At 43.2% G+C, this 27610-nt stretch overlaps 3 protein-coding genes across 6 annotated transcripts in view; 2 read left to right on the plus strand and 1 right to left on the minus strand.

The window, feature by feature from the left end:
* Positions 1–340: 340 nt before the first annotated feature.
* Positions 341–9099, plus strand: HSD17B10 (hydroxysteroid 17-beta dehydrogenase 10). Of its 4 annotated transcripts, none has more exons than XM_070741425.1 (6): positions 341–757; positions 2578–2742; positions 2856–3020; positions 3986–4114; positions 7566–7674; positions 8072–9099. In XM_070741425.1, exons 1-6 carry the CDS (start codon positions 725–727, stop codon positions 8260–8262), a joined length of 792 nt encoding a protein of 263 aa, XP_070597526.1. In that variant the 5' UTR covers positions 341–724; the 3' UTR covers positions 8263–9099. The 4 variants fall into 4 exon arrangements, with proteins under 4 accessions (XP_070597526.1, XP_070597528.1, XP_070597527.1 ...); XM_070741427.1 differs by having other exon boundaries at positions 561–585; XM_070741426.1 differs by having other exon boundaries at positions 707–942.
* Positions 9100–9168: 69 nt separating this feature from the next.
* On the minus strand, positions 9169–21513 carry RIBC1 (RIB43A domain with coiled-coils 1). The gene is made up of 8 exons (XM_070741423.1): positions 20910–21513; positions 19707–19788; positions 15273–15617; positions 14886–15004; positions 14030–14257; positions 12209–12375; positions 11256–11364; positions 9169–10197 (listed from the first exon to the last, which is right to left on the minus strand). Exons 1-7 carry the CDS (start codon positions 21024–21026, stop codon positions 11283–11285), a joined length of 1140 nt encoding a protein of 379 aa, XP_070597524.1. The 5' UTR covers positions 21027–21513; the 3' UTR covers positions 9169–10197; positions 11256–11282.
* A 148-nt stretch (positions 21514–21661) lies between these two features.
* Positions 21662–27610, plus strand: part of SMC1A (structural maintenance of chromosomes 1A) — a 41452-nt gene continuing 35503 nt past the window's right edge. Inside the window, exons 1-3 of the mRNA XM_070741438.1 lie at positions 21662–21981; positions 24468–24656; positions 25539–25651. Coding sequence (XP_070597539.1) covers positions 21873–21981; positions 24468–24656; positions 25539–25651 — 411 coding nt within the window. The 5' untranslated portion in view covers positions 21662–21872. The remainder of the gene's footprint in view (positions 21982–24467; positions 24657–25538; positions 25652–27610) is intronic.

Raw genomic sequence — 27610 nt, forward strand, 5'->3', positions numbered from 1 at the left:
ATTAATATACATAACTAAAAGATTAGAAAAACATTAGTAACATATTGGTTACTTTTTTGGGCAGATTTATGCAGCTTTCTTATCACCAATATACAAGTGGATCACCACTACTTTTTAATAGGGTATTTTCTGACTTTTTCGTCTAGTTTAGTAATTTCAAGCCAAATCACTAACTGCTCTCGGTTTGCAGAGTTTTGCAGTGTCAGAATAGATCCACTTCAATCATTAGCATAATCACCTACCTGTTTCTTTCAGAGTTCTTAATGTTTGTAATTTTACACACACACACACCTCAGGGAGTGAATGAGCTTAGCTGAATATTGTAGCAACTCTCTCTTTTAGACAGAAGTCTATCAAACTTGGCAACTTTAAGACTTGCGGACTTCAACTCCCAGAATGCTCCAGCCAACATAGATGGAGGAACCGCGTGCTAATGCTGTCTATGTAAGATTGCGCTCTAACGTCCTCAACCAGGGTAAAAAAACCAGCCCTTTTACAAAATTAAGAGGTTCTTCCTCGAGATCTGACCTGACGTAAACATGTGTGGGCAAAACCAAAGAAGACCAGCTTCCCGTGGCTAAAGAGGTAGGATTTAGTACAAGTCCAAAGGTGAGGACTTTCGTAAATTTAGTGTATCTTCTTATCATCCACCAACTCCGAGCGTCACTTCCGCCTCCGCCTCTCCAAGCGACGCGTCTCGAAAGTTGACTCTTTGCAGAGCAGCATGGCGGCGTCGGCAGCATTGAGGACCTTGAAGGTAATAAACAGGCGATACCACGTGGGACGCCACGATTGGACTTGTGCATGGAAGGGAGGAAGATGTTAATACCAGGGAATAATGTTCATTCTGTTCGCGGTTGAGAACGAGAAATTGGGGGAGATCTTCACCCCCACAGTTATCGAGTAGGGCATGTCAAGCATTTTTCCTAATCTAGCACAACGGTAATATATTTGTTTTATACAAACATAATTATTTTATTATAAACATACATAAACAAAACAGTGTTTGGACGATGTGTGGCAGTCCTGTTTCTTATTTTCTGTAGTGATATTTCTATGTTACCATCATTTAATGTTTCTAATACTGTAGACATTTTATTTTACATAGGTCTTACATCGGTATCCTTTTATTCCTATATTCAACCGATCCTCTTTGCCTTTCTTACCCTGTTATTTAAGTTAGTTGACTATTTCATTGGTTGCCTTTATTTTATTTGTTTCCCCCTATTTTCTAACCAAAAGTAAAATTTATTCCAGGTTTGGTAGGATTCCAACTTTTCTTTATCTCTTATTTCCATTGTTAGTTTGTCCATGTCTGCACAGAGCATATTTTTTCTAATAATTCATCGTCGTTTGGTATGTTTTCACTTTTGTGCAAAAAATAATTTTGCCACAGTTATTATGTGCAGAATTAAGTAAGTTTGATTTTGTATCTTTCATGGATTATTCCTAGTAGAAATAGTTCCAGATTTCTTTCCATTTTCTTTCAGTATCTCCCCTAACCATTTTTGAGTTCTATTCCAGAATATTTTTGTCTTATTGCAAAGCCACCACATGTGGTAATAAGAACCATTCTCTTTCCTACATTTCCAACATTTTGGTGAATGTTTTTTATCTACGTTGGCTAATTGTACTGGTGTGCAATGCCACCTGTAGAACATTTTTTACCAGTTCTCTTTGTACACAATGGTAATATTTTAATCAGATCAAATATTGTCCCAAAGGTGCTTTCCCAAAAGGTAACTGGCCTCTCTTGGTATTTTCCTTGAAAATGTTTTGCTCCTTGGATAAGAAACCAAACCAAGAAAAGTCCAGCTGCCTTTTGGAAAAGTACCTTTGGGACAACCATGAAGTGGATGATTGACAAACTCCAAAACTCAGATTCAGCCACTGCCAAGAAGTGTTCTTCCAGCTGAACACATACCGGTATTTGGTGTTCAGAATGCCACCTCTAATACCTTTCTGAAAGTTATATTAGTTTTTCTGCTCTTTAATGGTTGAGTGGCAGCCTGAACAAATTAAAACCAGCCTTTCCTCCCCACAAGCAGGGGTTGTGGAGTTAATTTTTTTCTCTTGTACAGACAGATTCCAGGCAGTTTTGCTGGGGAAATAGTCATTTTACAAACTGACCACTTTTCTGTACTAAACTTGTCCAAGAAGAAGCTGTGTTTTCCAATGGTCACATGAGGCAATCCTGTTACTATTGTTGCCTGGAGAAAAAGGTGCAGGGCAAAGGAGGGGAGGAAGTACTTGAGACTCATTGCTCTTGCTTTTCTCTAAAGGAAAGAAACTAGAAAAAAGAGGAACATTTTCTTTGAGAAATACTGAACTGTCTTTTATACTGAGGGAAGTCTGGAGGACATACCTAGCTATGAGAAGCATGGGATCGTATTGCATTACCAATTGTATTGTCTGTCAAAGTCTGTTGTTATTTTATTTCTTTATTTGTATCCCATCTTTTTTTTATACAAATAACTCCCAGTGGCAAACACAGCCAACACACTTTCTTCTCCTATTATCTCCACAATGACGCCCCTGTGAGGTGTTGTAAGTAATATTATTTTCTTTACCCACCAGGGCATGGTTGGCTTTGTGACCGGTGGGGCTTCTGGACTGGGCCGTGCCACAGTGGAACGATTAATACAACAGGGAGGCAGCGCTGTGATTGTGGACCTGCCAACGTCTGAAGGCGAAAGCCTAGCCAAGTCGCTGGGAGACAGATGCATCTTTACTCCAGCTGATGTAAAATATTATTTGATGGGGAGCTGGGGCGTTCTTCTCACGTGTGAATAGGGAGGTGGAAAAAGAATGTAATGGCAGACTCGGATCATACTCTCAAAACTGTCTTTATTCAGGTGACATCAGAGTTAGATGTGAAGGCTGCGCTGGCCACAGGAAAGGAGAAATTTGGACATATAGATATGGGAGTGAACTGTGCTGGGATTGCCGTGGCATTCAAGACATATAATGTACATAAAGATCATTCTCATAGTTTGGAGGACTTCCAGAGAGTCATCAATGTGAGTATGTTGTGAGAATGACACCTTAGCTCATTATACATTTGTTATTTGATCTTATTCCAATTAAATTTAAACGTATTCCAATTTAAAATTAACATGGCTGCCTTAATAATAAAATACAATACAATCATCAGTTGAGGTAAAAGAAGAAGCAACACAAACATTGCATGGCTTCTGCCACATATTGGGATTCTCAAGCTCAATGTTAAAACCATGCCTTGCTATGGTCAAGCAGGGTTGCGAGCAGTGTGATATGGGGGTGGGGATGATCTTCCAAAGGATGGGTGCCATAGCAGGATAAACTCTCTTCCTGGACCCGGCCAAATAGTTGCTCCCTAATAGACAAATTCAGAACATGTACCTCCTGCCAGACCTAAGGAGGGGAAGCAGTCTTGGCAGGAAGGACTTAGACAACTTACAACTTAAATTGCATTAAAATTGTTGCAGTGCTCCTCTTCAGGACTTTAGCCAACCAGTATGCTGTTTTCCAGAATAATTTATTTTATGCTGTTCAGCCACCTGGTTCTTAGCTCCTCTCTACTACTTATCACCTGAGCAAGTTTACTGGGGTTTTTAATGGTTTGAGTAAATTTTTGAATCCAGGTTTTGTCTTGAAAATATTTTGCCTTCTCCCAAATCTGCAAATTCCTCCTCCTTGGATGTGGATGCTTTCATAACAGCTATCTAAATAGAATTTTCTGTTAGAAGACCATTCAGAACAAAGTCCTTGGAGAGGGGTGGCATACAAATCTAATAAATAATAATAATGATGATGATGATGATGATGATGATGATAATAATAATAATAATAATAATAATAATAATAATAATAAAAGGCATAGTATTTGTTTGGCCATGAGTTTCTTCTGTTGTGCTGATGCAATGATCTTGCTTGGCAGTTCTGGCTTGGGTGAGGGAAACATAATCAAGATTTTGAGTTTTTGGATTTCATTTGTGTTTTTCAGGTCAATATTGCTGGGACATTCAATGTTATTCGTCTGATTGCAAGTGTGATGAGTAAAAATGAACCAAACTCAGATGGACAGAGAGGAGTGATAATCAACACTGCTAGCGTGGCTGCCTATGAGGGCCAGGTAAATCCGAAGCTAAACATTCTTTAGTCAAGGGTAGCTTCATTGGCAAAGGCCAGGAATCCATAATTTAAATAGAATAAATATAGATGATCATGTCAATATTCGTACAACACAGGAGCATGAAAGTAAGGCTGCTTCAGATTTTGACTAGGGGGAAAATAAGTGATCATATCAATGTAGCAAGAGTATTTGCAGTTAAGCATTAACTCAATGAAGTGACTTCTTAGACCAGTGATGGCTAACCTTTTCTGGAGCAAGTGCTCAAAGTACACTGTGTCATGCATGCACTTGTGCCCAACCCCCCATAGGTTTGTCATCACGGTCCTAGACTACGACTTGTGCTCCTTGGTGTGGAGTGTCAGCATGTCATGCCTCATATGTGATTTTTAAATGCATTAAACCTACATTTGAAGTTAGTTGTCCCCAGCACTTTGATTTCCAGTTCTCTTTCTTGCTATTTCCTTTCCTTTTCCAGTCAGAACTTTCCTTCTGTTTCAAAACACACTTCCTCTACTCACGACCATTTGTTCAGTGACTGCTCAGAGTTATGATGGGGCTGAACAAAGGGACTTAAAACTGGTCCAGAAATTACAGCTGTTTATAGCAGCCCTGCAATCATGCTATCAAAATTCAGGAGTTTGGCAGATTGCCTGCACTTACGATTACAAGGGCAATTCAAGTCCTCCTACTCGTATTCCTTCCTGCCATCTGCCTTTTGGTCCCTACACTCCTCAGACCTTAATGTCCTAAGTGATTTTTTGCCATCTTCTATCTCCCACCATTGATAAAACCTGGTCATCCTGGCCCTTCACAAGGCAGCTGCTGGCCATATTATTCCCCAACATTGGGCATGGCGTTTTCCTGATGAAGAGCCCCACATGGCCAGCAGTTGCCTCAGAAAAAGGCCAGGTCAGGCAGGCCTCACTAGCAGAGTAAGAAGAGGTGGCGAAAGTTAGCTGGGGTGGTAGAGTTCAGGATGGTAAGGGCGACTGAAGCTAGGACTCAGCTAGGGCAGCTGCAGATTCCCAGGACAGCAAGAAACCCCTTCATATCATGCTGCTGGCACTGGGCTGGGCGTTGGTTTGATGTTTCTTTCTGGCATGACCCTGGCATGTGAAAAATTCACTTTGTGCTGCACTGCTGAGCCAGGCTGGGGCTGGACTTTGGACCGTGCTGTATCTTAAGGGCTTCTTACATCCCCAGAGCTTTGTGTACCTAGATGTAGAGATGTGGAAATCACCCACACAGACTGGATTTCTTGAAGCAAGGTTTTGTCCAGGTTGGAAATACAGTAATACCTCGACTTACGAATTTAATTGGTGCGGGAAGGAAGCTCGTAAGTTGAAAAGCTCTTATGACGAAACATTGTTTCCCATAGGAATCAATGGAAAAGCGATTAATGCGTGCAAGCCCAAAAATCAGAAACCGGCCGCCACCACCGAAGGAGGCTTGAGCCTCCCGATCCTCCCCGCCCCTTTGCCATGCATGTCATCTTGCATGCAGTCAGGAAGGTCATCCTGCTCCCCACCCAGCCAAAAACACAAAGGCGGTCTGCCAGGCGGCTCCCCCCGCTCCGCGCCTCCTTTCTATTTGTTTTGTCTCTGGGTCTGCGGAGGGAGGGAGGGAGGGAAGCAGAGTGGGGCGGCAGGCGAGGCGGAAGCCAAGTCTTGCTCCGGGCTGTGCCCCCTCCGAGCGCTCACCGCCTGTCCCTGTCAGCCGCCCAGCCACCTTCACCCGCCCGGACAACCGCCAGAGGGGCTCCTCCGGAGGGGCGAACGGGGAAGGGCTTGAGCCGCCGCCTTCTCCTTTCCACGTGGGAGTGCCGCACCTCTTGTCTGCCCGGCCCGAGAGGCACGAAACCGGTGCTCATGCCGGGCGGCCCGCCTGGAACGCCAGCAATGCCGTCGGGCCGATTGCCGAGCGGGGGTGGGGCGTGGAAGGAGGCGGAGGCGGTGCCGCCCCGGCCCCCTCAGGCCGCTCCGTCCGGGATGGGGCTCATCTGGAGGGACGCACAGGGGCTCCAGAGGAGCCCCATCCCGGGCGGAGCGGCCTGAGGTGGCCGGTGCGGTACCGCGTTCGCCTCCTCCCGCGTCCTGCCCCCGCTCGGCAATCGGCCCGGCGGCATTGCTGGCGTTCCAGGCGGGCTGCCCGGCATGAGCACCGGTTTCGTGCCTCTTGGGCCGGGCAGACAATAGGTGCGGTGCTCCCACGGGGAAAGGAGAAGGCGGCGGCTCAAGCCCTTCCCCGTGCGCCCCTCCGGAGGAACCCCTCTGGTGGTTGTCCGGGCGGGTGAAGGTGGCTGGACCGCTGACAGGGACAGGCGGTGAGCGCTCGGAGGGGGCACAGCCCGGAGCGAGACTTGGCCTCGGCTCGTATCCCGAATTTGAGCTCGTAAGTAGAACAGAAATATCTCTCCCCTCCTAGCTCGTATCTCGAAATGCTCGTATCTAGAGCAGCTCGTATCTAGAGGTACTACTGTATCTCTCTGGGCTGAGCAGAGCTGTCTCGCATTGAGAAACTCTCTCTCTCTCTCTCTCTCTGGGATCATGCTGTCTGATTCTCTGGACTTATTCTTTATTATTTATAATCAGTTCTTGTGAATACAATTATAAAACATTAATTCTTAATTTAACCTAGTTACAATGTAAACATTTAATACGTGACACTTAGCATACAGACAAATCTTGTCAGGGTACAAAGATTGCTAAATAAACAGGAGAGCATCTTATTTAGGTTTTTACCTTAGACAAATAGAAATATTTCAATTACCTAAGGTCAATAGAAGCCTAAATAAACAATTATTTCTTTAGGCTTAATCCCATCATTGCTGGTTTAACCTTTGCTGTTAGCTAGAGCTGAATAAGCAAATGACCTTTACCTTAGATATATAGAGAGTATAATTTTTATGGACTTAAATAATTCAGAATAATGAAATGCTTTATGGGCAATATAGGTGTGCCTATCATTGCAATAATTGATAATAACCTACACCAAGAAATCATGAAGTTGCTGTGTATTCTTTTCCCTGCTTCCCTATATTCACACCTATACTTTCATACATGCTGCATCCTCTTTTCATCGGCCTCTGAGCTTGCTAGACTGCTGAATCTTCTCCCCAACTCTTGCTGGGCATCCCAGAGCCTCTCCCTGACTCTCGTGCCATCCCCATGCGCCTTACTTGGAACTCCCACTTAATGACCAACACACCTGCAATTATAACAACCACCAAGAATTGCTGTACTTAACCCTAGCGATCAATGGGATGACAGATGTCACAACAAAATTGCCCTCACATCCGTAGTTAAGCAACATAAGAGATGCCATGCTTTATGACCGCATCACGTAATTTCAAGGCCAAATGTGGCCATAAGTTGAGGATGATCTGTATGCTCCTAGCAAGTGAGTATGTTTTATTATCTCATTTTGAGTCAATTCTTTTTTCGTTATGCAGGTGGGACAGGCTGCCTATTCAGCTTCCAAAGGAGGCATTGTATCAATGACTTTGCCCATCGCTCGAGATCTTGCCCCGCTTGGCATTCGTGTTGTTACCATTGCACCAGGTAAACAAAACCACCCTGAATCTAAGCCCTAGGAGAGAAAAGTCTATATTTTAAAAGGTGCTAAGTCATGAATGGCAGGGCTATCTGCATATGACCTTAGCCTTCCTCAAACACTTAAGCCTTATTGTTATGTAATAGATTATGCAAAGTTACATTTTCATGATCAATTTGGAATGTTTCTCTAGTTTACTTTACTTTTTTTGGCTTAGTAGTTTAAAAGACTGCCCGCAATCCCTTACCAGATTTCAGACTTCAGCAGTGCATGGCACAAGATTATTAGGAAACTGAACTCTATACTTAACTCCTGGCGCACACAATACATTATAGACTACAATAATCGGGATGACAATGTGTAGCACCAGGAGGAGCAGCCCTGAGCATCTTTTGTTTCTTCCAGGGCTCTTTGAGACACCTCTACTGGGAACACTTCCTGAAAAAGTACGGACATTCCTGGCACGACAGGTGCCTTTCCCAAGTCGCCTTGGGGCTCCGGAAGAATATGCTCATCTGGTACAATGCATAGCAGAGAATCCTATGCTAAATGGTGAAGTAATACGGCTTGACGGGGCTATTCGAATGCAGCCCTAAGCCATAGGTTCAACTTGGATCACAATCACAGTACTGAAATCAAGGTTGGCAAAAGAAATGATTAACATCTGACTTCAAATAAATCACAAATCAGATACCGTTCTTTTCTTTCACTTGCTGTATAAGCTCCCCCTGACTCCCACGCCCCCATTACTAATTGACATACTGAAAGCTCTGCTTTTTATGCATCTCCAATTTCTTTTCTAATTCTGAAAAACAGAAAAAATCATTTCTGGCCAAAGTCACATATACTGCTCAAAAAAAATAAAGGGAACACTTAATCAACAGAATATAACTCCAAGTAAATCAAACTTCTGTGAAATCAAACTGTCCACTTAGGAAGCAACACTGATTTGACAATCAGTTTCATTTTGTTGTCAGTACTGTACATTCAACTTTCTACAGAACAAAGTATTCAATGAGAATATTTCATTCATTCAAATCTAGAATGTGTTATTTTAGCGTTCCCTTTATTTTTTTGCGCAGTGTATTATGATCATCATGATTTATTTAATCATGGTTTATCAAACTATAAATGTCAGGTATCACAAAAAGCTATATTATAAACGATGGTTTGCAATTGATTGCAAAAGTCATCGTATAGGTTTAACACATAAATTTGTTGGGGGCATTATGTCTGTTTTCTCTCTTTGCATTTCTGTATTTTGATAACCCAGACCCATTTGTTGGTGTGCAGGTGTGTGAAAATTTTTCATCAGACATACTTCCTAATATATTTTCAAGGAGGGAATGAGATGAGGTAATTTAAATCACTATTTCTACATTCTGTAAAATCAGAGATTAAAAGCGGTGTTTGATAAATGCAACTTTCAGGGCTGTACATTGTTCTGTCTGGGTCACTCCAGAAGCTAAAACCAACCCAAAAAGATAAGCCAGACACACCGGTAAAAGGCAAAGGCAGTTTATAGAATTCAAAGAAAACACAGGTAACAGAAAATGTCCTTACAAACAGGAAAACGCTGGAACTTCAAAGACATACAGGATTCTTGCTGCCAAGACGAAACTGTAGATAGCAAACATACGCCTCCCACGAGTCTTCCAGACTGCTAGGCCACAAGCCAAGATCAGAGACGCCGAGAATCAAAGCAGGTCACAGGTCACCGCAACTCCAATTGATAACACTCCACATGGCTTCATGGGCTTGCCTGCCTTTTAAACCCTGCTGATGAGGACCACACCCAAACCCAGCTGTTTCTAATTCAATGGTGCTAATATTTTTTTAACTGCTCCTTTCGTTGCTCTGAACGTCTCTGTCTCATGTCAATGACAGCTTGTGGGTCAGCACCTAATGACTCCAAGCTACTGGCTGGGGGGAGCCCCCTCCCCCACTGGGGCTCTCATGCTGTTCTCCTTCATCCCATTCCTGACTCTCCTCTCCCCCGTCCGACTGTTCAGCCCCCTCCTCTGCGCTGTCATCCTCCTCCGGGCATGGAGCCAGCAGAGACACAGCCGGTCCCTGAGCAGCCTCAAGCTGAACCATAACATACATGTTGTGAAAGTAATTTAGAAAATTCACATTGCACTTGGTCCAAACCCAATACTTCTCTGTTTTTCATTAAAGCAGCCTGAAAATTTGCTTTTTCATGCTTGTGCTGAGGCTTGAAAACAGTCAGTTTGCTTTAATGAAGAGAAAAATAAGGACCAGGTTAAATATGTTTCTTTTGAATCCTTTTCAAAGTGCACAGAGTTTTGTCCCAATTTTTCAGGGTTTCTGAATTGCCTCCCTCCCATGCCATTTAAAAGACATACAGTAACAAATATTACATATATCTGGTTTATTGAACTATGAGTATATAGCTTTTTGGTGAATGATCCCTTCCTCTGCTTGGTTCCAGTTATCACCTTATTTTCATATACTGATAGTCCTTGCTTACCATCTGCCTGGATCAATAACTATTTGCAGTGATGATAGTGCTGAAAAAAATAACAAACAATGCCTGCATTTTATAATCTTTGTACAGTAACAACCCTCAGTCATGTGACTGACATTACAGTGAGTAAGCGTTGTCCTGTGCCTGTTTTTTTCTTACCCCCATTGCAGAGTGGAGAGATTTGGGAGGAAGGAATTACAAGAGAGTAATCAGACATAATAGAGAATACAGCACGTGGCGGGCAGAGTATATTTATGGCTGCCAGTGCCACTGCCCTCGTTTCAATGTGTAGTCCCTATTGTGTGCATGCTTACTCTCCTGTAAAATTCCTCTCCAGTTTAATTCCCTTCTTGCTAATTATCCCAGCACTGAGATGAACATTCCAAAGGATGGGAGAATGGTTAGAAGGCAAATTAAGTGTGAAACTGATTGGTCTTGTCAGTTACAAGTTGTCTATTCAGGCAAAGGGGCCAGAACAGGAAAGGGAAGGCACAATTTCCCACACATGATTTCCCACTTAGGGACTGCTTTGCTTAAGGACAGAGGTGCCAATACCAACTGCGGCCGCTAAACAAGTCTGTACTATAAGCTCAAACCTGGATCTAATATGCCTCAATTCAAACATTACAGCTTGTATCCTGCAAGCTCACTTGTAAGTGTACAACTGCAGGATTTACAGGATAATATTGTCACCACACATTTTGGCTTGTTGCAAATGCAGATAAATGTAAGCTAAGTAAATCTGGGATTTCCCCATGTGAGACCAAGAAGTGAACCCTTTGGGTTTATAGCTAGCTTTGATTGTATGATGGCTCAAGGAGATAACAAGCAAATATTGTGAATGAAATCATTACACAATAAATATTAGACATTTTGATTCTCTGAATATGGTATAGATCCATAACAAGTTTTGTGTAACCTTTCATATACCTTACATAGTATATGTAAGTACCTTGAAAGTACCTCTCCCTAAATGGTAAAGCTCTGCATGATCACATTTAAACAGACCCAGGCTACATTTCAGGCCCTGGCTGGTATCTCACTTCTACAGCTGTTGGAGATGTCCTTTTTCCAAAAGAAAATCAGCTTTATTTTGCATACCAAAATTGTTGCCAGCTGCATCTTCCATCAACGACTGGTAGTATTAAACTGCAAGTGATAGTGGGCTGTGGGTGCATTGGTGTAGACCTCTTTCTCCAGATACTTTAAGCTGTCAAAGAAAAGAATAGTCAGATTGTATGGAAAAGATTATCAACTCATTTGTCTCAGGGCTGAAATCCTTCATGGACAGAATTTAATTTAGGAATACATAAAAACTAGGCATGTGTATAATGCATTTTTATAACTGAGTAACTACAGATAGCATCTTGATGCCTCTGGTATCCTGGGTGAGGAGGTGAGTCTTTAGGGACAGTTATGAGCAGCATATTTTTTCAAAATGCAACCAGGAAAAAAAGGTTCAAAAAGGTATAAAAATTAATGTTTCACTTCCAATATCCACTGCCTGGGTATTTTTAGCATACAGCTTTCCATCTGCAGCTTAATTTTGAAGCCACATTATTATTAATGAAATCTGTACACCAGCAAGCATAATTGGTTCACAAATAATTATCATCACTAAAAGAATATGGGAATAAACAAGAAGGAATAAAAGAAACAAGACAGGAAGAAAAACAAGCCCACGCAACCTAATGGGGCTTTTAATTACTCTTGCCAAAGGCCTACTGAAGTAACTAAGCCTTTGTTACTAAAGCTTTCAGGCCTTTTGAAACATCAGCAAGAGGGTGGGAGGCGAACTGGATCTTGGGGAAGCTCATTCCAGAGAGCAGACTCTGCAGCAGAACCAGCATATTCTGGAGGCCTTTCAGATGATACGTTTTAATTGGAAGTCAAATGTAGTTCAAGCATGCCAGACAGTAGTTCAAGGATGGTGTTCGCAGAGCTCTTCTCTTTCACACCTTACAAATTTCTCACTCTGCTGCCCCCCACTCTTCCCGGCTATGTCAAATCCAGGAAAATGCTTCTGTGTAATGTTTTACCTCTGGACTACTTACTTGGCTTTCTGCACATCAGCCAATTCACGGTTGTAATTGTCCAGACTCTTGTTCAGTTGCGTACGGAAATTCTGTTCCTGCTCTTCCATCTGCATGGCTGCCCGAGCTGCCAGTTCCCTCTGTCTGTCCCACTCAGCATCCCGTTGCCTTTCCAGCTGCCGCCGTCTCTGCAGGGAACAAAGAGGCAGATGACATGTTGAGAACAGATCCATAGGAAAGGCAACCCCTGGTTCCCAATTTCAGCACCCCACAAATTGAAACAAACCAGGAGATGCAAGCAACCTGTTGTACTGTACTCTCAACTTCGGTCCCACATTGCTATGGATCTCGATGGAGCTCACACAAACCTGAGCTTTATAAAAGGTTTCACTGAGATAACACTATGTGTGAAGCACTCTCCAACACTTGAAACTGCAAAATTAGGATGAATTAGCTGGCTTCCACGTTTTTATCACCGACCCCTCTCATAGGTTAACAAGCATGGGCAAAGGGAATATACTGACTAATGCTAGGCTCAGGAAAAGATAATATACTCTAACATACAAAGAAAATGAGGATTTTTACAAGGCAATTTTGTTTCCCAGAGATAACTGTTAGGAAAAAGATCAATTACTGAAGAATAACGAGTTGTCGTCAGGCTATGGTTATTATTGGGTTCCTTTACCTCCATTCTTTTTCCCCAACTATAGACTCACGGGGCAAGTAGCGTGCATGTTTAAGATATTGTCTAGAGCAGTGTTTCTCAATCTTCACAGCTTTCATTCAGTATGTGTAGACTTCAGATCTCACAATTGCCCAGCCAATCTACACATCTTAAAGTTGCCAAGATTCAAATAACACTTGAGAGAACACAACTTTGCCCTGCAATAAGCTGAGACAATTGCAACACCAGAATCACTTAAACCCCTCAGTCCAAATTCAAAGCCTCCATCCAAGAAACTTGTATATCTGGCAGAATTATTCTTCCCTCCCAAGGAAACGAATCTTCATGCCCATTAAGATCTTACAGTATTATGCAGTTTCTGAAAATGTTCATGGGGTAATCACAGAACTAGGTTCTCTTCTGCTTTGATTATGAATTATTAGCCGGGTACAGGTCAATCCAAGATAACACAAATAAATATGTTTTTACTATGCAAAATTTTATCTATTACTGGTAGTCCTCGACTTACGACAGTTCGTATAGTGACCACATGAAGTTACAACAGCACAGAAGAACGTGACTTATTACCATTTTTTATACAAGGGTTACACCATCTCGATGGTCACATGATCATAAATCAGAAACTCACATTCAGAAATTTGGGATGGTTGCAGCGTGCTAGGGTGGTGTGATCACCTGACAAGCAAAGTCTATGGGGAGGCCAGATGCACTTAACAACGGTGCTGCTAACTTATCAACTGCAGCAATTCATTTCACAACTCTGGCAAGAAAAGTAATAAAATTGGACAAGATTCATATAACTGTCTCGCTTAGCCACAGACTTTTTAGGCTCAATTGTGGTCGTATGTTGAGGACTACCTGTATCTTTTTCCCATGTTGGTGGCCATTCCTCCACAGGCAGAGGTGGACTGCTAAGGTGGAAGGGTGACGTGTGCTCGCCCCCGTGGTTCTGAGTGCCAGCGGAGTCCAGTGCAATTATGCTACTGCACCTGGGCAGGTAGCAAAATAGCGCACGGACATGCAGGGGCACCCATGGCCCAGGTGCAGTAGCAGAATTGCGCTGGACTCCACTAGCACTCAGAGCACACGTCACCGTTCCACCTTAGCAGCCCACCTCTGACCAATTCTCCCCAACCCTCCCCTTTCTTCTCCCTCACCTCGTTTTGTCGACACTGTTCTTTCTGCATTTGCCACACAGCCTGCAGCTGCTCGGGGCTCATCCCCTTCCAGCGGTCTGTAATCACACGGTCTGACCCCAACAAGCTTTTAGCAACGCCCGTGTCTTCTGACAGGAGATTGCCAGTCAGATGGTTGTGGATTTCGGCATAGTTATCATCCTGCTCACGCTGCTGGGATAGACGTTGCAGCTCTGCAACCTCTGCGGCCTGGTTCAGGGGGCAAAAGGAAGGAGATGAGTCTGTGGAGAGGGGCGGCATACAAATCTAATGTATTATTATTATTATTATTATTATTATTATTATTATTATTATTATATGAGCTACGGAGAAGCTGGCATTCCCTTCACCCACGCCCCCAGTCAGCTGTTGGGATACAGTAGGAAGCCGAAATCTTCAAACTTTCACCTTTCTTGAGACAGCATCCTGGGTCAGGGTATAGACCAGTGCTGGCGAACCTATGGCGCGGATGCCACAGGTGGCACACGGAGCCATATCTGCTGGCACACAAGCCGTTGCCCTAACTCAGCTCCAACATGCATGTGTGTGCCTGCCAGCTGATTTTTGGCTCTCACAGAGGTTCTGGGAGGGGAGGGGAGAGGGCGTTTTTACCCTCTCCTGGCTCCTGGGAAGCCTTTGGAGCCTGGGGACAGCGAAACACGAGCCTACTGGGCCCACTAGAATTTGGGAAACAATCCTTTTCCAGCCTCCAGAGGGCCTCCGGGGGGTGGGAGAAGCTGTTTTCGCTCACCCCAGGCATTGAATTATGGGTGTGGGCATGTACGATACGGCGCATGCACACTTTTGGCATCAGAGGGTTGGGAGAATCCAAAAGTACCTGGGCTCGGTTAAAGTCTGCTAATGCCAAGGCTTTAGCCTTGCGGCATTCTTCCTCTAATTGGTCAAGTTCCCGGGCTCGCATGTCCAGCTCTATTCTTTTTTTGTCGTCCAGATTATCTGCAAGGTTGGGAGGGTGTAAAACAGGTGCAATACAAGACTATTATGCAAAACATATCCCATTTGATTACAGATGATCAAATTGCAGTTGTGCATATACTGTATTGTTCTTTTGCTTATACGAAAATGGTTTGTGGCAGAGCCAGCAGAGGGAGCAGGTGGATGTTATTTTTCATAGTAGCAGCTGCAGAGCAACTTTCCTTTTGTTGATGGACATGCACTTCACCCCAAGAAGAACTCTGCTACTCATTCCCCAATTCAAACGTACCCGCATATTGTTGATCGGCAAGTTTCTTATCCCGTTCCTTTCTCTGCTCCTCCAGCGCACTCTTGCTCTGCTCCTTGTGCAGTCTTTGGCGGGCAATGAAATTCGGATCCTCACCCTCAAAGGACTGCATGCTAGAAGGGCCACAGCGTGGGTCGTCATCACTCACGCGGGCCGGCTGCCCTTTGCGTAACGCCTCAGGGTCATGGATATCCCATTCCCTCCGCATAGAAGGCTGCTGCTCCCGCTCACGGAATGCCACCAGATCCTGGCATAGCAGTTTCTTCCGCTGGCGCTCCTCTTCCTCTAACATCTGGGCAACCTTGTCGCACTGCACCCTGTCTGCATCTGTACAAAAAAGTTAGGACAGTGCTACGTGGTGCACAATTTCTGCCATGTGCCCCTCTGAAATAAAATAGGATGGGCCTTCTGAGGGGAGGTGGGGTGGATATTCTGAACCAAAATTAACAATAACATAACCTCCAGAAAACCCAAACTCTAAGGAAATGAAAAACGAACAAATCCTCAAACACACCAAAGCTGTTTGCCTGGGGACTCGTTTTAAATAGTTCAGCAGCTGTAACCTCTGGCTTCTATCTTTTTCTTCGAGTGGTGCATCCCTTGTAAATATGTTTTTAATAATATATAATTAATCCCATTGTCAGATTTACTGCTTCCAGTTTTCTATGACCTTTATTGGTCTGTAGAAATTTTGGGCCTATACTGCAATTATAGCAGTAGGCTATCCAGATTTTACTGACAAGTTTTCATATGTTATACTATGGTTATTTTATCAATAGGTTAACATATTGCATAAACTAACTTTCCAACTAGCCCAATGATGTAAATAAATCACGTTGGCTTGATTCACACAACACTAAGCCAGATATACATCTTTACAAAGTTTACTATGTTGCATAAATCCAGTCACAGTTTATGTCAGCGGTGTCAAACTCAAGGCCCAGGGGCCAGATCCGGCCCCTAAGGTACTTACATCTGGTCCAAGGGGCTGTCCTGGAAACCAAAGGACCGGAGAAAACAGGCTCCCAAGCTCTGTTTTTAACTGCCATAGACTCCTACAACCCTCCGCAAAGGAAAACGAAGCTCCATTTTCCCTGGCAGAGGGTTGCAGGATGCTGTGGCAGCCAAAAGCAAAGCTTGGGTCGGGAGCCCATTTTTGCTGGCAGAGCGTTGGGCCACCACAAGTGACATTGAGCTGGCCACACCCATTCTGGCCAAGCCCCCCAGGTCAAACATAACTCTGATGCGGCCCTCAATGAAATCGAGTTTGACACCCCTGGCTTAGGTGTTGTAGGGCTATCGTCCTCCATCATGAGAAGCTTTCTACAATATCTGCTTCTAATTGCTTCCTTTTCAATGCAATAATGGTGTTACTGATTGATCTTTTGTTAATGACAAAAGGTGATGTATTTTACTCCTTATTACAGGTAGTTCTCGACTTATGACCACAATTGAGCCCAAAATTTCTATTGCTAAGTGAGACATTCGATAAGTGGGTCTTGCCCCATTTTATGACCTTGTCACAGTTGTTAAGTGAATCACTGAATCTTTTAAATCAGTAACACGGTGACTACGTGAATCTAGTTTCCACCTTGACTTTGTTTGTCAAAAGGTTGCAAAAGGGGATCATATGATCCTGGGACATTCCAACCATCATATACATGAATCAACTGCCAACATCTGAAGTTTGATCACATGACTATGGGGATGCTATAACAGTCGTAAGTGTGAAAAATGGTCATAAATCCCTTTTTTCAATGATGTAACTTCAAATGGTCACTAAACAAACTGTTACAAGTCGAGAACTACCTGTATTTGGCATGTGCACTGACCTCCAGTCGATTTTCAGCCATAATTGAAAAGATGGGATCAGAAAACACATTCAATTGCATTTAAATCAGAATATCATGTATTCTGCATTCTGAGGTTGCATGACTGAACCCTGATTGCATTTTTCCTGGCTGACTTTTTGCTGAGTGTGGGTGGCTGTTAGCGCTGAGAAAGATTTCTATCCTTCTCCCACACCTAACTTCATTTCCCCCTCCCCAAATGGCAGAACATTTCACCCACACCTATTCAGTTATGATGCTATCTAATAGATTTCCTGAAAGCCTCTTAAAAAATAGGGATGTTAGCTACAGACACCCAGGAATTGCTCAACCCTGTATTTACAAATCACAGTGATTTATTAATTGGGCCCTCCTATTAAGTCATAGTATGGTTTGTTTTGATTTTGTATGTTGGGTTAGCATGATTAAATTTAGTTCTCTTAATTGAGTCTTATGGATTATATTATGTGAAATTCAGACAACCTTATTTGGCTTTGCTGATTATTACAGCCTAGAATTGTTGAGGCCCAGCTATCTTGAGAGATATTTTTCCTTTTGTCTACTTGTCAGGGCACTGTTTTTCCTGATAAAGGAAGGTAGGGAGGTTGTGTAAGAAAAGATACTTCATATTATGGCACCTCACCGGAGGAATTATCATTTTAATATCACTTCCCCCTTTTCATTTCCTAATGTCTTCCTTCTTTGTATTAATTATTGTATTTTATTGTTTTTAATTTATAATTCATGAAGAATTATGTTTGCCATAGGGCAGGCTACAATAACACTTTGCTCTATTAAGCAAATAAGGAGCAGATGCTAAAGGAGAAAGTTATTAATACTGCAAAGGAACTTTACTTAGGATATTGTTGAATTAATATTAGAAATTGAGCTTATCCATAGGAAATAGACAGTGTAGATAACGTCAAGCTATATGAAATGCGATTTATAACTACTATTTTAAAAGAACCCTAATATTCTTGATGGTCCTTTCCAAGAAACTATCTCACAAAAGTTTCTGAACTATTCTGATTTTGGGTAATTTGATGACATGATGCTCACATACTTCCAACTAAATACTTACATACTTCCAAGACTCTGCAATCATAATAGTTAAGAAACCAAGATTATTTTATGCTCTCCAAAATAAGAATGGATATTTACAACCTTTCTGCACTTCTGCAGAATGTTAGCAGAGGTACAGCCCTGTTTTGTAAAAGCCAGTTCTATAGATCTGAAGCACACTTCTGCCTTATTTCGTTCAAACTTCTCCACACAGAATATGGTTCTAAAGGCATTAAGTCGGATAGTCTCAACACTGGAGACGCCAATAGTATATGCTAAAAAAGACAACGATGATACCTGAAGGTAATATAAATGTCCAACTAACTCAAGTGAATTTTATCTGTTTATTATTTCCCAAATGTATGGCTCGGTAATACAGTGCAGTTAAGTTGTTTTAAAAACGGATAGAACAAATAAAATATCATAAGGCAGTGTTTCCCAACCTTGACAACTTGAAGATATCTGGACTTCAACTCCCAGAATTCCCCAGCCAGCATTTGCCAGATATCTTCAAGTTGTCAAGGTTGGGAAACACTGTCATAAGGAACTCAGAAGGAAAGGTGCTGCTCTGTCACCATCTCGGCTCTGCTTCCTCAATAATAAGCATATATTGTGGAACTATTGTAAACTTAAGCTTCTAAAAGCTTAAATACCTGTTGAAAAATTCTTTGCCAGGATGTATCCAGTCTGTATTTTAAGATATTTGGAGGAAGCCCTGCACTTGTTGCTGTGGAAGGGCATCAGAGTTTGGCTACAACCCAAAAAATCATGGCATTCTTATTAAATGCATAAGATGTTCCTCATTACAAAGAATTTTGGTTGTGCACAACTCACCACCATGCAGGCCTTTATTCCTTCTTATTTTATCAATATATAAGACCCCAGACCTCCATGGGAGCTATTTCAAAGTTTCACTGCTAATAAATCAACAACAAGGAATTAGCTACACATATAAGACATGCATCTATCACAGGGGAACAAAAACAGAAATGTAGACTTCAGACCTCAACTGCCATTGAAAAACACAGGTCTTAACAGCTTTGGAGAAAGCTGAAAGAGTTGGAGTCTGCCTGATACCAAGGACCCCCCTGAGATCCCTGCAGTTGACACTAAGGATCTGGATCCAGAGAGAACTAGCTTTCAAATCTTAATGGGTGGACAGAGAAATAGGATGGGAAAAGAGTTCTGCTGTTTTTTCTCCAGCAGACCACGGAGAACTTTTCCCCAGCTTCATTTGCCAAAATGGTAGAGAACTGGTCCTATTATACCTGATTTTTCCAGGTATCACTAGCATCTTCTTTTCTAAAAACTTATACAACAGTTCTATATATATGGCTACTCAAAAATAATTCTCACAAGTTCAATGGAACACTCATAGACTCATGTACAGGATGTCAGTCTTTTAAGATTCTTCTCACTGTTCCTACAGAGTTAAACAAATTTCACTTTGCCAAGACAGATGTTTTTCCATCAAATTGACCAAGAATTTGGGACAGGTTCAATACGGTGGACCAGACAGGCTTACCAAAGGCTTCCTCTCGTTGCTTCTCTGCGTTCTCTCTCAGTTTGCGGTCTTCCACTTGCCTCTTCAAGCCTTCTGTGTCCACCTTGAGGGCAAGGGACATTAGTGACCATGCAGCTTAATAACAAAATAAGATGAGGCAACTTCCTTGGCAAATAGTATGCTCCCTCCCACTTGCTGTAAAAGCAAAGGTATCTTAAAGACTGTGTGTTATGGCAAAATAAGATCTTATATTCTTCAACTTCATTTGGTGCAAAATGAAGCTGCTAGACCTTTCACAAGAACTTATGAGCTAAATAGATGAATCTCAATTTTGGCGGTAAAAAAATAGTATTTTTAACCTCTCAAGATTTGGCTTACTTTTTCAGATAACCTAAAAGGCCCTGCTACGTGTTTTATCATCAGAATTTTGCTAGGCAAGAACACATTGGACCTGATATTTAACTATCATAACTAAAAAGGAGGGACAAAATGAAATCTAAATGACAAAAATATTTTTTTAAAAAAATGTATTTTAAATCAATGGAATAGAATGGAAAAATTGTCCTGTTGTCCACGGTGAGTTTGTGGTGGGTGAGATGACCAGAGCAAGCTGGCCGTAGTCAGTTGTCCCTCTCTGTCTCCCACTCATGCCCTCATCACCTCGAGGTTCGATTACTGCATAGGTTTGCTCTCTACATGGGGATACCTTTGAAGAGTGTTCAGAAACTTCAGATCATGCAGAATGCGGCCGCGAGAGAAGGGGAAGAGCCTTCTCTGTGGCGGCCCTGGCCCTCTGGAATCAACTCCCTCCGGAGATTTGAACTGCCCCTACCCTCCTCGCCTTCCGCAAAATGCTAAAGACTCATCTCTGCCGCCCCCATTTTTCTCTGACCTCTATATTGATCAGCTGGACCGAGTGTGTATGACTGTAGTTCAGTGTGGCAACTTGAAGATATTTGGACTTTAACTCCCAGAAATCCCCAGCCAGCGAATGCTGGCTGGGGAATTCTGGGATTTGAAGTCCAAATATCTTCAAGTTGCCAAGGTTGATAAACACTGGTGTAGTTAATGGGTTTTTTATACATGTATTTTAATTTAGTTTAAATTTTAACGTTAGATTTGTATTGTATTGTATTACTGTCTTGCTGTGAGCCGCCCCGAGTCTTCGGAGAGGAGCGGCATACAAATCTAATTCAAGTCAAATACCCGCTCCGGGAATCTTACCCCTATTGTACGGTAGCGAGCATTGAAGATACGGCTCTGTCTCTGCTTCTCGCGGTTCCGGCGGGCTTCCACGGCAGCCGCCTCTGTCAGGTCGGCCTGAATGTCTACCTTATACATCGTTGCACACCCAGGCTGCAAAGAAACATTAGAAACGTCCGATCGGCCGCCGGTTCAGAGATTCCCTGTAAAACTAACGACCGAGTGATTTCCCTGGATTCTGTGCCAATCACTAATCCATCGAGTTGGGGGATGGGGGGGAGAGATTTCCTTTGCTTGGGAGAAAACCCGCAGAAGTTCAGAGTTAGGATCCCTGGCAATACAAGTGTCAAGCCGGTGCAGATGTTGGTGATCACAAGATCCCTGGGGATCACTCCTTGTCTGTCATCGTAAGCGTTCCTTTCGAACTGACGGTTTGCAAAATTAATAATCGGGCACAGGAGCCCGGGCTTAAAACAGTAGCCTCCCGTGCTCCTCTTTGGGCAAGTTTTGTTGGTGTCTGGTTTCTATGGCGACGGCTTCGCGCTCTTTCCCCCCTTTCCATGCGGATATAGTTGATCTACCGGAACGTCGATTTATGCAAATTTAGAAGGGCCGTAAAAAAAAAGAAGCCTATCAGCGAGCGGCAAAGCTTAGCGCGCCTTTGAGCCAAGGCCACCGCTAGGGGAGGACGAGAACCGCTTCGTCTATCTAACGCCTCGAGAAAGGGGCAGCCAATCAACGTCTGGTATTTCGAAGGAGGCGTGGTTTGAGGCGACGGCCCAGGCAGGGAGAGCTCCCGGGTTTGAGAATGTAAAGTGGTGAGCTCTCGCGAGATTTTCGGGCGCCCGCTCTTGTGGAAAGCGGGCTTCCAGCGGGCGGGGCCGGTGGGGTCTCCGAGTGGGGAGACGAGTTTTTTTCACGCGTCGGGGCCCGCCGCCTTTGCGCCTCTCCTGCCCCCCTTCCTTCCTTCCTTCCAGTGGCGACATGGGCTTCCTCAAACTGATCGAGATCGAGAACTTCAAATCGTACAAGGGGCGGCAGATCATCGGGCCCTTCCGGCGCTTCACGGCCATCATCGGGCCCAATGGATCTGGTATGGCTGGGGCGGGAGAGGGGAGTCTGTAATGGGGGGGGGGGGGGAGAGATGCAAACACCGTTTTTTTGGTTTGCATTTATTTTTACTGATTTTCACACTTTCCACATCTTAACATTTCCAAGCAGATCTGCATCCACCTATATGCATTCATATTAATACTTATATTAATTATACATTATACAGTACATTGCTTTTCCCTATTGTCTCCCCGTCCATTTCCATCTCACACCGTCTCTTAGAGTATTTCTGTCCCATTCAACTCCCATCGTTGTTCTGTCCCATCTCTGCACAATCATAGATCTTTTTTATAATTTCCTTCTGGGGGATCTGAGAGTCTTTCCATCTTTTGTGCTTATGTGAGCCTTTGCCGCTATCCCGATGTGTAGCAACAAATATTTGATGTTTTGGGGATATTGTTTCCTAATGATAAGCCAAGTTCAGGTGTATACTCAACCATGGTTCCTACTATTTCCTGCATCCATTTGTGTGTTATCCTCTAATACTGTTTAGCTTCGGGACACATCCACCACATATGAAAGAACACCATTTAGCCCAGCACAAGCTATCCTTGATGGGTTTTGGCGAGAGCAAAGCGTGGTTGTGAAGTGGGCTTGCATGTCTGTATGAATCGCTGTTCTGGGTTGAAGGAAGTTAGGCTGGCATCAGTGAGAACTTAGAGATGGTCAGCTCCTGGGTAAAACACACACACACCATGGGCCTGGTTCTTACACTAAGTTGCATGATTTTTCTTGATTGGCATTTGCTGCAGAAAAAGGGAAGGGGAAAATGTCTAGTGAATAGGGATAATTACTATGTAGCTGTGAGTGTGCATTTGGGTTGCACACAATCTCAATTCACACATGTTCAATCGCATTTTACGGTTTAATAGATTATTGGCCAAGTGAGATTGCACACACAGGAATTTGTCTTTAAAATTCCTTTGAAAAGGAATTTGTCTTAAAAAGTTATAGGACTGGAATTTGGCAACATCATTTGTTTCAGGATTTATAACTTAACTCCAACTGACTGCAGCATTACAACATAAACTTCAATGATATGTACATAAAACTGGCATGCTACTATTTATCTTTGTTTTTTGTTGTTTTATTGATTTTGTTAGTATTTAGTAATTTCTTTGTGCCACTCAAAGTCTGAGAGTTCAGTGGTGTACAACTTCAGTAAAGTATTATTTGGGTTGTAAAAGGATTTGTAGTAAACATTTGTGGAAGAGGGAGTAGGTATGATTAAATACTTCTCTGGCACATGATCCATCATACAATTTAGAAAGTTAGTATTGCAGGGTGAAGACTTAGGATAAAATCTGAGTTACAATATCTCTGTGGAGATGTACTTTTTTAAAAAAATAGAAAGCAATATTGTATGAATCTCCTGTATTCAGCACACTGTAAGAGAGTCAAAAAGTAGTTGGGTTTTCATCTGAATGTAAACTTTATGCTTTGGTTCCACTTCCACAAGACCTCACTCCTTTGTTTTTGAATGTGTTTCAGTTCTGAGCGCATTTTTATATTTGAAAGATGCTCATGTGGAGATGCATTAGGAAACACCTTTGAAATCCCTAATTATGAATCTACCTAGTTAATGCTGTTTTAGAGGTGCTAAAAATATTGCCCATCCTTGCTTATTTACGGAGCTGCCTACCTCTTTCAGGTATTGGCAATAGATAAGTATGGTAACAAGGAATGCCTGTGAGCAAATGTGTACATTAGAAGAATTTGGGGATTAAGAAGCAACATTAATAAAATATAGGATTGGAGGTTTTTTGTTCATTGTGTGTTGGGCCAAGTCCCAGGAGGTGGTATATTTAATTGCATAAAGATATCCCTGCTGAGATTCTGCCTGTCATGCACCTGTGGAAAATACGTAGCTTTAAAAAGTGATAGTTTAGGTCTGAAGAAAAGATGAACTGGAAACCATTTGTTCATGCAATCACTAGGAGTTGAACCTTATCTGATGGCATCTAATAATTAGGAAATATAGAAAAAAAGTTGAGATTTGTCATAATGTGGTATTGACCTTGGTGAAAATTCTAAAGTTTTTCTTTGGGTGTATATGTGTAGAAGATTCACTAAATGTTGCAAATTTAATTTTTTACCATAACATTTCAATAGTTGCATAGGAGCAAAGAGGGAAATATCAGTTGCATCTGCATGTGGCACAAAAAATAAGTCATTTCACCATCACGGAGGTATTAATTTTTGGCTGGATTAAGCAACTCATATAGTAAAACATGACGAAATCATGGAGATGTTGGAAAAATACCACCTACTTTTCAATCAAGAGAGGTTTTTTATATGAGAGAAATTCAAAATTTGCACATGCTCAGAAATAAAACTCTGAAAAGATGAACATCAAATAAAGATTGCAATACCAAGGCTTGGCAAGTGCTGATTCAAATGACAGTTCAATACTTTATGAAGCACCTTTATATTGAAATATCTGCCTCTTTGCTGTCTTTCATCTAGGCAAGTCAAACCTCATGGATGCCATCAGCTTTGTGCTTGGTGAAAAGACCAGCAATCTGAGAGTAAAGACTTTGCGAGACTTGATTCATGGAGCTCCTGTAGGGAAACCAGCTGCCAACCGGGCATTTGTCAGCATGGTATACTCTGAAGATGGGATTGAAGATCGCACCTTTGCAAGAGTCATCGTGGGTAAGCATTAAATACAGGTTGGGGGAATTCTTGGGAGATATAGAATGGATGGGAGATCCATTATTCCAGGTTGCAAAAAGTTGGTGGTTGGATTTCATGGATTGGCAGGACTGGTATGTTTTAAAGAAGTGGTAGAGGGAGATTACCTCAGAGAAATATATATAGTTTCAAGAAAAATGGGATTGAAAGCCAATTCCATGGATATGAGATCTGAAGTTAATTCCACCGTATTGAATAGAGCAGTCGCTGGCTGGGGAATTCTGGAAGTTGAAGTCCAAATATCTTCAAGTTGCCAAGGTTGGGAAACACTGGAATAGAGGAATGTTCGTTATAATCCTCTATTCAGTATACAGTGTTCCCTCGATTTCCACGGGGGATGCGTTCTGAGACCGCCCGCGAAAGTCAAATTTCCGCGAAGTAGAGATGCGGAAGTAAATACACCATTTTTGGCTATGGACAGTATCACAAGCCTTCCCTTAACACTTTAAACCCCTAATTACCATTTCCCATTCCCTTAACAACCATTTACTCACCATTATTATTGGTACTCACCATTGAATAAGACACTTTTAGTGATCCTGATATTTATAAACATAATTATTTATTAACAATAATTATTATTTTTATTTATTTGCAAAAATTATTAGTTTGGCAATGACGTATGATGTCATCGGGCGGGAAAAACCGTGGTATAGGAAAAAAACCACAAAGTATTTTTTAATTAATATTTTTTGAAAAACCGTGGTATAGGCTATTCGCGAAGTTCGAACCCGCGAAAATCGAGGGAACACTGTAACCCCAAACGTAATGTATAAGATATATATTTAATGTAATGTGTGTGTGTACTTTTGTTTGAAGGTAAATGAAAGTTTTATCTTTTAGGCGGCTCATCAGAGTACAAAATAAACAACAAGGTGGTACAGTTGAGTGAATACAGTGAGGAGTTGGAAAAGCTGGGCATTCTGATCAAAGCTAGGAACTTCCTAGTCTTCCAGGTATGTCTATTTTCAAATTTAAAGTCCAACTGAATTGCTTGCTCTCTTAACATCAAGAGAACATAATTCAATTGACTGGCACTTCTCTCCTACTGTTTTAACAACGGCAACAGGTAGTCCTCAACTTATGATCAAAAGTTCTATTGGTAAGCATTTTAAAGTGAATTTTACCCTATTTTATGGCCTGCCTTGCCACATTCATTAAGCAAATTGCTGCAGTTGTTAAGTTAATAACACAGTTGTTAAGTGAACCTAGCTTTCCCATTGACGTTGTTTAGCTAAAGGTTGCCAAAGTTGATCACATGGTCAGCACTGCAACTGGGACATTGCAACCATCATAAATATGGGCCTGAATTTTGATCATGGGATTATGGGACTGCTGCAATAGTCATAAGTGAACATGCGCATGAATTACTTCAAACTGTTACTAACAAACTGTTGAGGATTAACTGCATAAGTTTAGATTTGGGTGTATTTAAAATAGGTGAGCTTTGTGTCTCTATGGAAAGTCCCTAGCAGTTGTCAGCTTCTCCAGTACAGTAGTACCTCGACTTACGAATTTAATTGGTGCGGGAAGGAGGCTCGTAAGTCGAAAAGCTCGTATGACGTAACATTGTTTCCCATAGGAATCAATGGAAAAGCGATTAATGCGTGCAAGCCCAAAAATAAGAAACCGGCTGCCGCCACCGAAGGAGGCTTGAGCCTCCCGATCCTCCCCGCCCCTTTGCCATGCATGTCATCCTGCATGCAGGATGCCATGCAGACAGGAAGGTCATCCTGCTCCCCCCCCACCGAGCCAAAAACACAAAGGCTGCGGAGGGAGGGAAGTAGAGCGGGGCGGCAGGCGAGGCGACCGCCTCTCCGTTCGCCAAGCACCGCGGGGAAGGAGGAGAGAGAAGCAGATGGGCAGCAGCCGCAGCAGAGACCAAGTCTCGCTCCGGGCTGTGCCCCCTCCGAGCGCTCACTGCTTGTCCCTGTCAGCGGCCCAGCCACCTTCACCCGCCCGGACAACCGCCAGAGGGGCTCCTCCGGAGGGGCGCAGGGGAAGGGCTTGAGCCGCCACCTTCTCCTTTCCCCGTGGGAGCGCTGCACCTCTTGTCTGCCCGGCCTGAGAGGCACGAAACCGGTGCTCATGCCGGGCGGCCCGCCTGGAACGCCAGCAATGCCGCCGGGCCGATTGCCGAGCGGGGGCGGCACACGGGAGGAGGCGAAGGCGCCGCCGCACCGGCCCCCTCAGGCCGCTCCGCCTGGGATGGGGCTCCTTTGGAGCCCCCGTGCGTCCCTCGGGAGGAGCCCCATCCCGGACGGAGCGGCCTGAGGGGGCCGGTGCGGCGGCGCCTTCGCCTCCTTCCGCGCCCCACCCCCGCTCGGCAATCAGCCCGGCGGCATTGCTGGCGTTCCAGGCGGGCCGCCCAGCATGAGCACTGGTTTCGTGCCTCTCAGGCCGGGCAGACAAGAGGTGCGGCACTCCCACGGGGAAAGGAGAAGGTGGCGGCTCAAGCCCTTCCCCGTACGCCCCTCCGAAGGAGCCCCTCTGGCGGTTGTCCAGGCGGGTGAAGGTGGCTGGGCCGCTGACAGGGACAGGCGGTGAGCGCTCGTATCCCGAATTTGGGCTCGTAAGTAGAACAAAAATATCTCTCCTCTCCTAGCTCACATCTCGAAATGCTCGTATATAGAGCAGCTCGTATGTCGAGGTTCTACTGTACTGGAAAGATGATGGCTAAACAAATCTTTTGAGCTTGGTAATGGTCAATTGTTATTTAACAGAGTGGCCAGATGTGATTATACTGCTCTTATGTTGGGTGCCGAAAGGGACTCCTGTGATTTGGAGAAGTTAATGCTTCTGTCCTGCTAAGCTTGAATACTGGCGTGTAGGAGAGGCAGATAGAAGTTCAGACTGGTTCTCCATATTCCTAATGTTGAAGATATCCATCTCTCAGAGATGTTGCTTACTTACAT

Source organism: Erythrolamprus reginae, chromosome 2, assembly GCF_031021105.1.
Source record: "Erythrolamprus reginae isolate rEryReg1 chromosome 2, rEryReg1.hap1, whole genome shotgun sequence".
Classification (NCBI taxonomy): domain Eukaryota; kingdom Metazoa; phylum Chordata; class Lepidosauria; order Squamata; family Dipsadidae; genus Erythrolamprus; species Erythrolamprus reginae.

What these genes read in the sequence shown, in the direction of transcription:
- HSD17B10 (XM_070741424.1), top strand. Translation starts at nt 2,184, where the DNA reads ATGAGGCAATCCTGTTACTATTGTTGCCTGGAGAAAAAG. An exon ending in ACTTCCAGAGAGTCATCAAT is followed by an intron (nt 3,021 to 3,985) that starts GTGAGTATGTTG and finishes TGTGTTTTTCAG; the next exon opens with GTCAATATTGCTGGGACATT. An exon ending in TGGCTGCCTATGAGGGCCAG is followed by an intron (nt 4,115 to 7,565) that starts GTAAATCCGAAG and finishes TTCGTTATGCAG; the next exon opens with GTGGGACAGGCTGCCTATTC.
- RIBC1 (XM_070741423.1), bottom strand. Translation starts at nt 21,026, where the DNA reads ATGTATAAGGTAGACATTCAGGCCGACCTGACAGAGGCGGCTGCCGTG. An exon ending in GCAACGAGAGGAAGCCTTTG is followed by an intron (nt 15,618 to 19,706) that starts GTAAGCCTGTCT and finishes TTTTTTGTACAG; the next exon opens with ATGCAGACAGGGTGCAGTGC. An exon ending in CAGACTTTAACCGAGCCCAG is followed by an intron (nt 14,258 to 14,885) that starts GTACTTTTGGAT and finishes CCCCTGAACCAG; the next exon opens with GCCGCAGAGGTTGCAGAGCT.